The following is a 13,604-nucleotide window of genomic DNA, read 5'->3' on the forward strand; positions in this document are numbered from 1 at the left end:
TAATAATAAATAAAATTAAATAAATAATTCTTTTTTAAAAATAAGAGAAAAATGAAACAGTGCTCTGTACACCATTTCCAAAATACAGTTGACATATGCTTTCCTTCTTCTTATTCTACAAATTCAGATAATGTCAAACTCTACACAGAGTTCTATACAAGCTAATAGCCAAGGCCCCTGATCTACAGTGCAAACTCATTGGCATCAGTATGATTTTGGATCAGTTGAACAAATTTGTCTTTCATATGTAGTCAGTTGAAGAACTCATTCCTGAATATTTCTAGTAAAACTTACTAAAACATAAAGTGAAAACACCACATTAATGAACAGGATATGTTCTGATACATACAGCAAAGTGAATTGAAAGCATTATTTCCAAATTGACATACATTTGGCCCAATAGGAGTCCAACCTATTGCAACAAATTCTCTTCATTGTCTTGTACTTTGCTTTACAATTGTTCCAACCGGACTCAATGTTTTGGGTACACACACCAAGAGGTGACACAAAACAACATGGGACCATTATGGCTAACCTGAGACTGTTGGGAACCAAGGATAGACTAAATGCTACTGTATGCAGCCCAGGAATCAGAATGAGTGGTAGAACCAGGCCAAACTCTACATTGCCAAATACAAAGCAAAGTTTGGGCAGAATGACCACCAACAATTTCCAAATAACCAATGACTGGGTTGCTAGGTAGTATCTACAATACCAAAACCCCTGTGGATAACTCTGGATAATGGCCCTAATGACCAGGACCACCAAGCTCTGCTGGATGCAGTTCAAAGTAGCACTTGCGCACTTTATGACAGGAATTGAAACTATCAACCACAGTGTAGCTGAATTTCCAATAACAGCGACAGTGTCTTTCTCTGTGATTTCCACAGATTGTAAGAATAGAGAATGAAGTCACTTTCAGAGAAATATTGAATTTTGCTAAAAATATCCCTTTTGAAGATTAAGACAAATTGTTCCATTGAACAATCATTGAACAATTTGACCCACAGGGACAAATAGTTCAGTTAATCCCATTCAGAGACTGTACTTGAGATACTGGATTGTTAAAAAAGTCATGACATATTTTTTTCTATGTTTTCTTATGCAAAAATATGTCGTGACTTTTCTGACAATTCAATAAGAGTGTTCCACCAAGCATGCTTCTTTATACTGCACTATCTTAGTCTTCTCAAAAGGTTGGACCTCAGGACCCTATTCATCAAATAAACTCCAATGGTATTTCATTTTAGTTATTGTTTATTGTTTCATTGTCTGTCTCCTCCCCATAGAATATAACTAAATAAGAGCAGGGAATTAGTCTGTAATCTCAGTGCTTGGAGAAGCACCATCTCATGGTTTGTAGTCTCTGAATACATAGTGGATAAATAAATTAATGAGTTTAACAAATGAATATTGAAATATAATCCAGGCTTGTTTTTAGAACTATCCATTTCCCACAGGTCTTTCTTCTAATTAAACAAATTTGATTGCTCACTCTGTGCTTGGCTTCATTTTTCTCACTACTATGCTTTTACATCTTATTTCTCTTTATCCTCAAGAACTCTCACTTGATCCATCCCCATGGCCCACACTACCTTAAGCCTGACACTTCCTCCCATAAATATCCTAGTTAGAAGCCTATAGTTCCTCTCCAATCTTTTTTTTAATCTGTGAATATCTCCTCTTATACATTTTTCCAACATTTACCATTACACTCATTGTACATTTGTTTTGTAAGTTCTTCACATACTTATTTTTGTATTTTCACTTGACTATTAGTTTTTTGAAGGAAAAAAAATACTTATGTTATTTTCCCTTTGTATCTTTTTTCCTCTACTCTCACCCCTAGCCAACTATAGCAAACAGCTGCTCACTGGTCACTGGAAAAAAGTTGTTGACACCCTGAGAGTGGACAAGCACTGAGTCCTTCAAGCAGAACAGTTAGATGACAAAGTTAAACCTGTGGCATTGCCTGTTGCCTTTCTCGTTGATATTACTGTGGTGATAGGAGGATTGCATGGCTCTGGGATTAGTAATGGGATACAGAGCCTTTCACCTATTTAAATCACCGGCTTAAATCTCACCCTGTTTGAAATTTGGGCTTCCAGTGCATGAGATACCGTAGGTTCCTTTGGGGGTTGAGTTGGTCTATGGAAAGGTTTTTTTTTTTTTTTTCCTTTTAAATATTCCTTTAATACTATGTATGGCTCTTAACTGCTTCACATCTCTAGTAACAGCAGAGTAGATATGATGGGAAACAACTCCTACACCTAACACAGGTTGTCTCTAGTCTTTTACTGAAAACTTGGTAGGAACTGTAGATCTGTGTGAAGAGGTAGTAAGACGTCATACAAACAATCAAAGGAGCACCATTAGAATGGACTTTGAGACATCAAGATGCAACAAGAACGCTTATTTTTCTATGCCTCAAACTTACAATGACTAAGACTCAATTCCAACTGAACACTGGTAATAGCAATATAAGAAATTATTTTTAAAAAGCGCTACTTAGAGTATAAGGAAAGGCCAGATAAATTTTCTTAGTATAATTTACTTTTTCTTTTAAGTTTATTTATTTAAGTCTTCTTTGAGCAAGACACACACACACACACACACACACACACACACACACACACAACCTCCAGTAGTGTGCCGAAGCTGCTATCCATACCCAGCTTCAGTTGGCCCTGTGTCACAGGCATGTGAGTCCCCTGCTTCCTCAGGAAGGTCTCCGAATATGAACCCGGAATCTTTCCTTGTGGTCATGCATTTATTCTTGCACCAGTATCTGAACCCAAGGCCAAATAATATTTTGACATCCTTTAAGATCTTTTACAGATACCCACTTCTCAGCTTAGAGGAACTGACTGATTCTGTATAACACTCAGTCTTATTCTGGAAAAGTCCAATAGTGAAATCACTTATTTTCTATTGATTTACAAAATAATGAGGTTAATTTTATTGGATAGTTAGAGTTTTCATATAACACAGTGATTAACTTTGCTTAGGGTCAGGAGCACATTTGATGAAAGCTGTGGAGTCTCTCTCCAGAGAGACACAAGTTCACTCAAAATTTTGCATATCATTTTAGGAAACTCACAGCTCCTCTGAGGTTCTTTCACATACTTTTAGTAATGAATAACTAAATTAAGGATTTCTAAATGTCAAAAGTATTATTTAGATAGCAATAATTATTGGTACACTTGACAGATGGACTGAGTAAACTAAATTAAGATAGTGGGGAAAGGGAAAGCTTGATGATCATGTAAATTTCAGAATATGTTTGTTGAGAATAAAGAGAACCATAAATTATCCAGTCCTTGTTTTGTTTTGAGCAATATCCATTCATTTTCCATACATTAAATCTTTGCTCCAATTCTATCTAACTGAAACTATAGATTCACTGTGGATAAGTGAAAGCTTGCTCTCCAAGTAGTTAAAAGAATCACCCAGTGTCACAGAGCTAATAAGAAGAATGAAAAGAGCAGGGCATACCTTCTCTTTTAAGGTCTTTCAGAAGCTGTAGGAAAATATCTGTCTATTGCCTCTCAAAGAAAACACTTTAATCTTGCTCACAACAGCCAGCTCTCAATGACAATAACTTCCAAAAATAAAAAATAGCTTCCAGGGGCACATAAATCTTTTTCTTTGGCTCCCTGCAATAAGGCTTTGTGTTGCTTAGGTTGGTGTGAGGTGGCCTAAGTTTGCCTTCATCCTGCACATTTTGACTTGAGTCTAAATATTGCTGCCTACAAAATAGGATCAACATACCTGTTTGTGACTGACTGAAGTGGTCAGGAGGTTGGGATGATGTTGCAAGATAAGATGCAGGGATGAACGCAAGTTTATGTTACCTCTTTGCATTGATTCTCTGCTATCTCCTGTGCTGATGTCTTACTGCTTTTTTTTTTTTTTTCCTAAGCTTGTTTTATTTTATCCATGAGAGGAATGGAAATCCTTGACAGAGTCTGGTCACACTGTGATCCGTTCCTCATCGCTTCCCTGCCCAGCCTTCCAGCCAGCCAGGATCACGGTGTTCAGTGAGAATGTTTCAGGTTCACTCGGTATCTGAGCCACAGTATTCCATGTAACTCTAGCACTGCAGAGTCTACTGCCTGAGCTACCACGCTGGGCCTAATGTCTTACTGTTAAGGTGGTTGATAAGTTGGTGGGAGGCTCCTCAGAGCTTCCTTTGAATCATGGTAGTTCCTGAGCATAGAATCGAGGTTCTCTTTTTCCCTGAATGAGAGCTAATGTAACTTGACTTACTATGATTTGTTTAGGTTGCTTACTCCTGACTGCAGTCAAGACTGTTCACCGCACTTCCCCTGACACTCTGCCTTGGGAGTAATAAAGTGGAAAACATCTCCACAGGACCTAAAGGCTTGTCCTGAGAGTAGACAGTTGCCTCTGTGGTGCAAAGAAGCATTTTCATCACAATTTTATGTCAAAGCTCTCCCAAATACAAACCTGGAGTTCTGAAGAAGGTGAAGGTCTCTGCTGTGTAGAATAGGGGACACTGATCCCTGAGGAAGTTTTCTTTCACCTTGAAGCTGCTATGGCTCCTGAGTGATGAGCTCATCTACTGGAGGGTCTAGAGAGAATCATCAGGATTTATCCTATCAGAGAAAATGCAAGTATTGAAGGACAGTCTCCTTTATTGGCACGGTAAAGAAAATACAGTTGTTATATAAAAAACAATGATAATGCTTTTGTTTATTTTGATCATTTATACTTGCAATCTTAAAGCTACAGTGAAATCAATATAAATAAAATTTTGACAAGGCTTTGGCATATTTGGTGACTACACACTCATTATTTTAGAATCCCAGAGCACAAAGTGGCAACTCAAATAAATGGTTTCATGAGACTGGTTTCAACAAGAAAGTCAACTCTTTTACAGAAAGGTGGAGTAACTCTGTCAGACTTGGGATCCACCCCACAGTCATGCGGAATTTTCACTTGCCAGAAATTAGTTGTACCAATTCCTTTTTTATGGAACTTGCCTTTTCTGCTAGAGAGAAATTCTATGGATGATGGAAAGAATTTAGATCTGTTCAAACAGCATCTTTCTCAGTAGCATAGTGTGTTCTGCTGATAAATTTAAAACATGTATACCTGTGCATTCATACACACAAATAATCTTAGTCCAGAGGATGGGTGCTACTCTTATGTTGCCTCAGAAAGATATAATGCAAGATATATCTATCTATCTATCTATCTATCTCTATATATATATATATAGATAGATATATATATGTGTGTGTGTGTGTATACACACACACATACACACTTATATATATAAACTAGATTCCACATGCAAATATGGTTAAAATCCCAGCAGATTAAAAAACATGTCAGGCATATGTGAGCAGTGCCCCACATCCCAATATGATGGAAAAATGGAGGAGAAAATATTGTGACAAGATCACACCCCATTGTGGGTATTTTCTTCCTCTCTCACTCTCTTTCTGGTGAACATACGCATACTCTGGCAATTTAAAAAAGGAAGAAAGGAAGAAATTAAGCATCGATCAGTGTAGCCCCAAAACTGGAGATGAATTGCAAAAATTTATATATGATTGGCTTTCATTTTTAAGAATTATTTATTTATTTTATTAACAATAATAATAATTAGTAGTAGTAGTAGTATTTTTTTAATTTGACCGAGAGAGAAGGAGAAAGCAAGAAAGCAAGCTGCCAGGCCCAGGACTCAAACTGTAGTGGCCATGTGAGAGTCCAGCACCTTAACCCCCACATCCCTTGCTGGCTCCTGTATGACTGTTTTAGTGAAATTCTTGGAGTTTCTCTGCCAATCAGGGGGTACCTACTTCTTCCAGCAGAAGCTCAGACTATAAGCACGGGGCAGGGGATCCACTTGCCCAAGTCACCCTATGGTCAGTTCACAGGAAGGGCTTCAGTGACACAAATGGAATGTGAAAGTTTAAGCGGGTTTGGTAGTACTTACAGAACCTGGGGGAGGAGTACAAGGCACAGCTATAGGTCATACCCTCTGAAGTCAGGGAGCATGGGCAGAAAGAGGAAGAAGGAAGCGGGGCCAACACCTTTACTGGGCCAGGGCATTATCTAAACAGGTTTCTTCCTGGAGGTTTAATTGATGGATTTAAAGCAAGCTGGTACTAGATCTCGGAGGACACATCGTGACTGAGAAGTGGTCACTTTAGGTACATGGGCAAGTGTTTGCATGGTCCGTTTAAAGGAAGTGGCAGGAAAATAGAGAGCCCAGATTGCTGAGTGGAAGAGATGTCTCTAAGTGGAGACACTTGAAAGGCTGGAGCCTCAGGGTTGGGCTATAATACTGGAAACTGTCAAGTGTGACTGAATTGTGGTTCTGGCATGAGAACATTTAATTTATTGGGTCATCAGAAAAATCATGACACATTTTTGCATAGAAAAATCCAATATATTTAAAAATGGATGCCAAAGACACACAAAAGCATAAGCACTCACAACAAACCTTATAATACAAGAAGGAAATACAAGATTAAGCTCTTCTTTGGCCAGTTTTATGAGGAACACAGTTGTTTATTGCTATATTATCTAGGGAGGGATTGACTCTAGGTCACCATGGATACCAAAAGCAAAATATTCATGTCCCTTATAGAAAACTGGGTAAAATTTGCATGTAACCTATACACATCCTCCCAGGTACTTTAAATCATCTTTTAGATATCTAACACATCTTTAAAATATCCAATACAATGTAAATGTCATGCCAATCATTGTTATACTATTTGTATTCTAGTGGTTATACTATTTGTTATGTATTGTCATGGAAATGACAAGAAAAAGTCTACATATGCTCAGTACAGAAACAACCATCTTAGACCTAACTACACGGTCCATATCAGCAAAAAAAGGAACATTTCTCATCAGCAGCTGGTTGAACTCACAGATGTGGAGAGCTGACTAAGTATTTGATCACTCAAATATTCATGCAGATATATTTACTGAATTCACATCACTTGCTAGATAGTATGCATAGTGTTTAGACACCCATGTGTCCATTTTACTTTATATGTGTGTGTGTGTGTGTATGTATATCCTGTTTGGATATATAAAACCTGTTTGTGTATACACACACACACACAAACATATAAACATACACATACACGTGGCAAGCCCTGATGCTTAATTTCCATATAAATTTACTAATGATAAAAACTGTCATACTTATTTTGCTTAGCTCTCACTTTGTATTATAAAAGTAAAATTTTTTACTACTACCAACTTTGAAATCGCATTCAATTTTTTTTTTTTTTCTGGGGGAGAGGTTTTTGTTATAGGGCGTGTGCGCTCACCAGAAAGATAGAGACAGAGAGATAGAAAGCGAGAAATCACCTCCCCCCCAGGAGGGATGGCCAAAACATAATCCCTTCACCTCCATTCTCCTCTTGGAATCTTGGACACGCACACACACACACCCAGCGTGAGTTTAAGCCACCAGGTCCGGGACTTGAACCACGGTCGGCTACATGGGAGTACAGTGACATAGCCATTATGCTAACTGCTGGTCCCAAATCACATTCAATTTTGATAGAATGACAGGATGATGCCTACTAGCTTGTGAAAATGACATTCACAATATTATGAGAAGGAGCTTTTATGTTCAAAAAGCACACAAATTTTTAGGAGAATATAAACTTCCACAACAGAAAAGAATATAGTAAGAATGGCCTATGAAAAGGTAACTTATTAATAAATATGTTCTTCTGCAAGCTAGTGTGACAATATGTTTTAAAAAGCTCTATCCGTTATCTGTAATTCTAGATTTAGGAAGCAAAATTTTTTAACTTATTTATTTATTTATTTATTCTAAACGTGAGTGCAAGAGAGAGAGACCTCCAGAACAGGGTCTCAGTGCCACTCTCCACCTCAGCCTACAGCCAGCCCCAGACCATGGGCAAGCGAGTGTGCTCAGGGAGGTCGCTGCGCCTGAACCAGGAGCCTTCCCATGTTGCTTTGCCTCATAGAGCATCATGTTTTACTGCTGTGCCACCATCTGGCCTCAGAGAACTCTATCTTAAAGAAGTAATCAGACATGTGGAAGATTTGTATGTTAGAATAGTCATCTCAACTGTATTTAAACTCCCTGAACATTAGAAAGAACATAAATATCCCACAGAAAATTTGTGTAAGACAGTATTGTATACATAAACAATGGAATACCATAGAGTTACCAAAATTTATATGCTTAAAGAATTTAGTGTCATGGTCATATCTAAGAGTAATGTTTGTACCAGCAGGTGGTGGGGTGGTTAAGGGCACTGGACCCCCACATTGCCAACTGTGGTTTGAATCCCAGACCTGGTGGTTTGCTTGCTTTCCCTCTTTCTTTCTCTCTGTCTCTCTCTAATCAAACTGGAAAATAATAATAATAATAAATAAAGTTAAATGAAATAATTCTTAAAAAAGAGAGTAATGTTCATTTACCAAATATGACTAGCCACTTTTAAGAAACTAAGATCGAATCTTCCCCCCAACTTAAAGAGGTATAGTTGTCAATTTAAAATTACATATATTTAAGTTGTAGAACTTGATTATTTGATATACCTAGATGTTACAAATTATCAGCTACAATCAAGCTAACTAAAATACTCACCACTTCACATAGTTCCTTTTTTTTTTTTTTTTTTTTTTTGGTTCAGGTGGAGTACTCCTCATCTGAAAAGCTTGGAACCAGAAGTGTTTTGAATTTGGAATGTTTTCAGATTTTGAAATATTTTTTCAGATGCAATCCAAATCTAAACACAAAATTCATTTATACTTCATGTGCACTTTTTATACATAGTATGAAGGTGATTTCATAAAATATTTTTGTATTGCAGTATTTTGACCTTGATCTGTTATCTGAGATCAAGTGTGGAATTTTCCACTTGAGGCATCATGTCAGTGCTCAAAGAGTTTTGGAGCATTTTAAATTTTAGATTTTTCGATCAGGAATGTTCAAATGTGACTGTTATAAAAAGACAGTATGGAGGTTCCTCAAAAATCTAAAAAAAGAACTGCATTATGATCCAGCAATCCCACTTCTGGGTATAAATCCGAAGGAAGTAAAACCAGTATCTTAAAGAGAAATCTGACTCACGTTTTATATGCTTGAAATTTGCAAGGGTAGATTTTAAATATTTTCTCTCTCTCTCTCTCTTTTTTTAGAGAGATTTTTGCTACAGAGCATGTGCACTTGTAGAGACAGAGATGCAAAAAATGAGAAATCACCCCCTCCGGGGTGACGGCCACATCAAAATCCCTTCTCCTCCACTCTCCTCTCAGGATCTTGGGCATGCACACACACATGCCCAGCATGAGCTTCAAGTTATGGAGTCTGGGACCCAAACTGTGGTCATCTGCAGCTGTAGTTGTAGTCCAGTCATGCAACTATCACACCATCTGCTGGTCCCAGACCTTAAATATTTTCACTACCACCACCAAACCCATGGAACTAAGATTGAGTTTATGGAGCCAAACCTTAGAAAGTTGTCTCAGCAAAACTGGCCTATATCTACCTTTTGGGATTAAGCAGGCCAGGAACCTTAGAGGTTTTGAGAAGGAAAGAAGTTGCCCAAAGTTGTAGTAAAGCAGGTGAAACCCAGTAGAGAGAGTTTCTTGGCTTGGAATGAAGCAGAGATCTGAAAGACCAATCAATGTGCCTGAATTATTCAAGCACGGGTTTCATTACCTAAATTAACATACCTGTCTCTAGGAGACTAAAAATCTGCTTTCCTCTTAGTGAGTGGTGGCTTCTGAAAAGTTGAGGCCAATTACAAAAGATTAAAAAGAAGTCACTTTGCTTTGCACAACTAAGTTGTAGGATGGAAGTAAAAAATGTTTTGATACATTCATTAGCTGTAATAACAATATAAATAAAATATTTATCCACCTTAAAATGCTATTCTTATATACATAAGTGTGTGTGTGTGTGTGTATATATATATATATATATGTGTATATATATACACATATATATATGTGTATGTGATGTATATATATATATATATATATATATATACAAATTTATATACATACAGGCTTTCTGAAAATACTTATTTCTGAGCAAGAGGTATTTTGTTCAACACAACAAAAGTGTCCGATGCTCAAGTCAAATGATTTTCCCATTTAAAACTCACTCAAACAGCAATGAGCCATTGAATTTCTTCACATCTTATTTTGAAATCATCCAGGCCATTGATTGTTGTCTGTGGGAGGCAGTTGAGCATAGTGGTTACATCTTCGTTTAAATTCTAGCCTGCTTGCATTAGCTGTCCGGTCGGCTGTGTCTGATGTCACACAAGAAGTCAGTAAACATTACCTGTGTTATTCTCTGATTGAACTCCTCTGGAATTGGAAAGTAGGATTTCAGTACTTTTTTTGGGCAGTTACAGTTCTCTTCCTTCCTCTCAAACAGGGATGCTGACATCCTATTATTTCCTTCTTCCTTCTGTCTACTACCAGGTAGCCCCATCTATAAATTCCACTGCCCAAGAAGTAATTGATTAGCCTTAGACTGAACACCAAAGTGACGGAGACCTTACTATCTTCCCACACAGACCTTAGCCTTTGACCAATTTAAACAACTAGGGTGAAACATTGACGCTGAATCCATCTCTTAAAACCATTATTCAATGACCCCAGTTGTCTTCCTCAATGCTACACTGAGGAAGTGTTTCTCTTCTGCGACACGAAAGCCTGTTAAATATCTTCCAGGAAGGTTGTCAGGGTCCACTGGGCCTCCACCTCTTAAGGCTGGACAACTACTCTTACGACATGGCTTCACCTTCTTCACCATCTTGATTCCTTTCCTTTAAACATACTCATTTCTTCATCTCTTTCTAAAAGTGGCTCTCAACATAGCACAATGGGTACAGTGACAGCACAACATTATGAGGGTGTAACCACTTCTACTTTCTTAGGCACTACACTGCACATCTGTTATTTTAGCCCAATTTCAAATGAATATTAGAGCTATCGTGTCACTCGTTTGATTTGAATCCCTTTTGCCCTGAATTCTATAAGGCATAGTTTTCTCCACATTGTTTGCTTGCAATTCTGTGCAGGACTCATTACTACTACATTTTATCTTTTATAGATTTGACCGTATTTTCTTTTTCCTATTTGCTAGGATCTAAGTATCACTCCATTTGCAGACTTAATAAGCAGGTCTTTTATATGTCCTTATACTCCATGGATAATAATAAATGTTGAACAGAAGTTGGCATAAAAGAGAGGCTGACATGATTTGTTATTTAGCACCCTTTGAGAAAAGCTGTTTATCCAGTGACAAATCCTCTTAAAGACACCACCATCTAGGATTGTTGTCTCCTTTTTGATAGCAAAACCATCATCAGGAGACATTATCAAATGCCTGGTTGAACCACAGAGATATAGTATGTACCAAGTGCCCCTGATTACTAAACAAACAAACAAACAAACAAACAAAAACAAAGGAAGAGAGTTGATCCACCAGTTCTTAGGGATTATAGAAATATTTTTTTCCTAAGGATCTTTAGATCATTCTATTTGTCACTCATAAATATGCATTCTATTTTCTTAGTCACAGGACTAGAAGAGGCAAAACCAGGTCAAAGACCCAGAAGTGACCTCCAGAACATTAACCTTTCAGAGACACCATTCACTTCTCGGGTGGTGCTGCCAGGAGACACAACATATTTAGCCGGGGAGTGAAGAGAGGATTAGTAGAAGGCGAGTCAGGTAGGATATGATTCTAATACTCAGAATGTTAGCCAAACCATCTATCAGAAACATAAAAGGTTTTCAGGTTCTTAGAAGGGATTGGAAGAGGAGTGAGTGGCCTTTCTCATTGGGGACGAGCCCCAACAATCCTTCCATCCCTGCAATGGGGTTTTCTTTGTTGACTGAAACCCTTACAAAGTCTGGCTCTAGGAAAAAAAAAAAAAGTGTGTATATATATATATGCATTTGATGTCTGCTGTGTTCTGGGCACAATACTAGGTATAGGCATATAGGATCATGCTCTCAGGGATTTTGCTGACTTATACAATGTATTCAAGGCTTTTCTCAGAAACACCACAAAACTCTTCCCTCCCTTACAAAGTTTACCACAGAGTCAAGCACACAGCAGGCCCTCAATAAATACTTCTGATATTTAATTTCATAAGTATCAATATCTACTGGGTGATTACTTCTGACAGGCATTACGCTAAATGTATTACATTGATTGTCATTTAATTTCTACAACATACTTTCGCCCCACATACAGGTGAAGAAATCAAAGCACAGAGTGGTTACATAGTTCGCCCAAGCATGCATACCTAGTGAGCAATGGGGATAGAGGGACTACAAACCCAGTCATGTGACAACAGAGGCCACACAGGCTTTACCTCTGTAATGGAATTAATGAAAAGGTCTCATTTTGTAATCCAAACACTCGTAACCCTCAGAAAAAATTTTCTAAGAGTTTAACCAAACTTGAGCAAACGTATGCAACAAATCCAGTGGAAAGAAAAAGATTTCAAGTAAATATTTTCATTTTAAAATGAGGTATTCCTATAAAATCAACTAAAGTGCAAAATTAAAGTATTTTATTACAGTAATTTAATGCTCTTAGCATTAAGGTAATGACAGGATTTCCCTCAACCACATCGCTGCTACTTCATGTAAATAAAATCATTAGATTTTAAGAAGTTCCTTAGAAGTTACCTATTCACTTCAGAACCAGAGGATGATATCAGATAAATTTAAAGAATTCTGAACATCAAGATTCTGTGATATAATTTACAGGAGAAAACTGTCCAAGTTCTATTGAGTTCATTTTTTTCTATCTAACTTTTTAAAGGGAATTTTTCAATCTGAATATAAAGGATTCATGTTTTGCAACAAGCCATGATTTAAAAGCTTTGACAGAGATTTATTTTAATTGTTCACAAAAATCATCTCATTTTTCTCAGAAACCAGGGAGTCAATCAGCTAAGACCGTTCTGGGACTTCAGAGTATGTATATTGACACTTTCTACAAGCACTCACATTCTTTATCTGTTTTTCTCCTGATACAATTTTTTGTTATGCTTAATTATTATGAAATTGAGTTGATGTTCTATAAACAAACAACATAACTCTGGATTTATTCTATAATTAATAAGGCCCTAACCAGACAAACCCATTGGTTATCAAGCAAAAAGTAATGCGTACCTAACGCAATATGTCTTTCCATCTATTTAATATATTCCCAATAACAAACTAGTCAATAAGCTAGTTGGTGAGGTACAGATCAAATATTTCATAGTCTCACCTTTTGGAATGATCATCCTGTCATTCTTATCCAGGGGCTTGCCTTGCTAAGTCAGAGGAAGTGCCCTGGAGCCAATGTGTTCCTCTGTGTATCTAAAATTAAGTATCCAGTTGTGGTTAAATTAAGACCTGACCTTGTACAACTGAAACATAATCAGTCCCTGGCACATGGCAAAGTATTCCCCATGACTTCTCTAGACTCTCATCAAAAGAAACACAAGCCTGCAGAGGTATAATAAGATTATCTGTGTCCTGATTGGTTCAAAGAGCTCTCATGAAAACAAATGACCCGCCAACTCAGCTGCGACGAGGATTCC

General features: G+C 37.4%; 1 protein-coding gene across 5 annotated transcripts in view; it reads right to left on the reverse strand.

Moving 5' to 3' along the window:
- The window catches only part of ASB15 (ankyrin repeat and SOCS box containing 15), an 87,953-nt gene that overhangs the window by 43,550 nt on the left and 30,799 nt on the right, over positions 1–13,604 (reverse strand). For 4 of the 5 annotated variants that reach the window (XM_006149204.3, XM_006149201.3, XM_006149203.3 and 1 more), the window contains one exon: positions 4,471–4,619. In XM_006149204.3, coding sequence (XP_006149266.1) covers positions 4,471–4,582 — 112 coding nt within the window. In that variant the 5' untranslated portion in view covers positions 4,583–4,619. Of the gene's footprint in view, positions 1–4,470; positions 4,620–13,288; positions 13,423–13,604 lie in introns of those variants that run through there. The other variant, XM_006149200.3, reaches the window with a different exon arrangement.

This window comes from Tupaia chinensis, unplaced genomic scaffold (assembly GCF_000334495.1).
Source record: "Tupaia chinensis unplaced genomic scaffold, TupChi_1.0 Scaffold000257_1, whole genome shotgun sequence".
In the NCBI taxonomy this organism is placed as follows: Eukaryota; Metazoa; Chordata; class Mammalia; order Scandentia; family Tupaiidae; genus Tupaia; species Tupaia belangeri.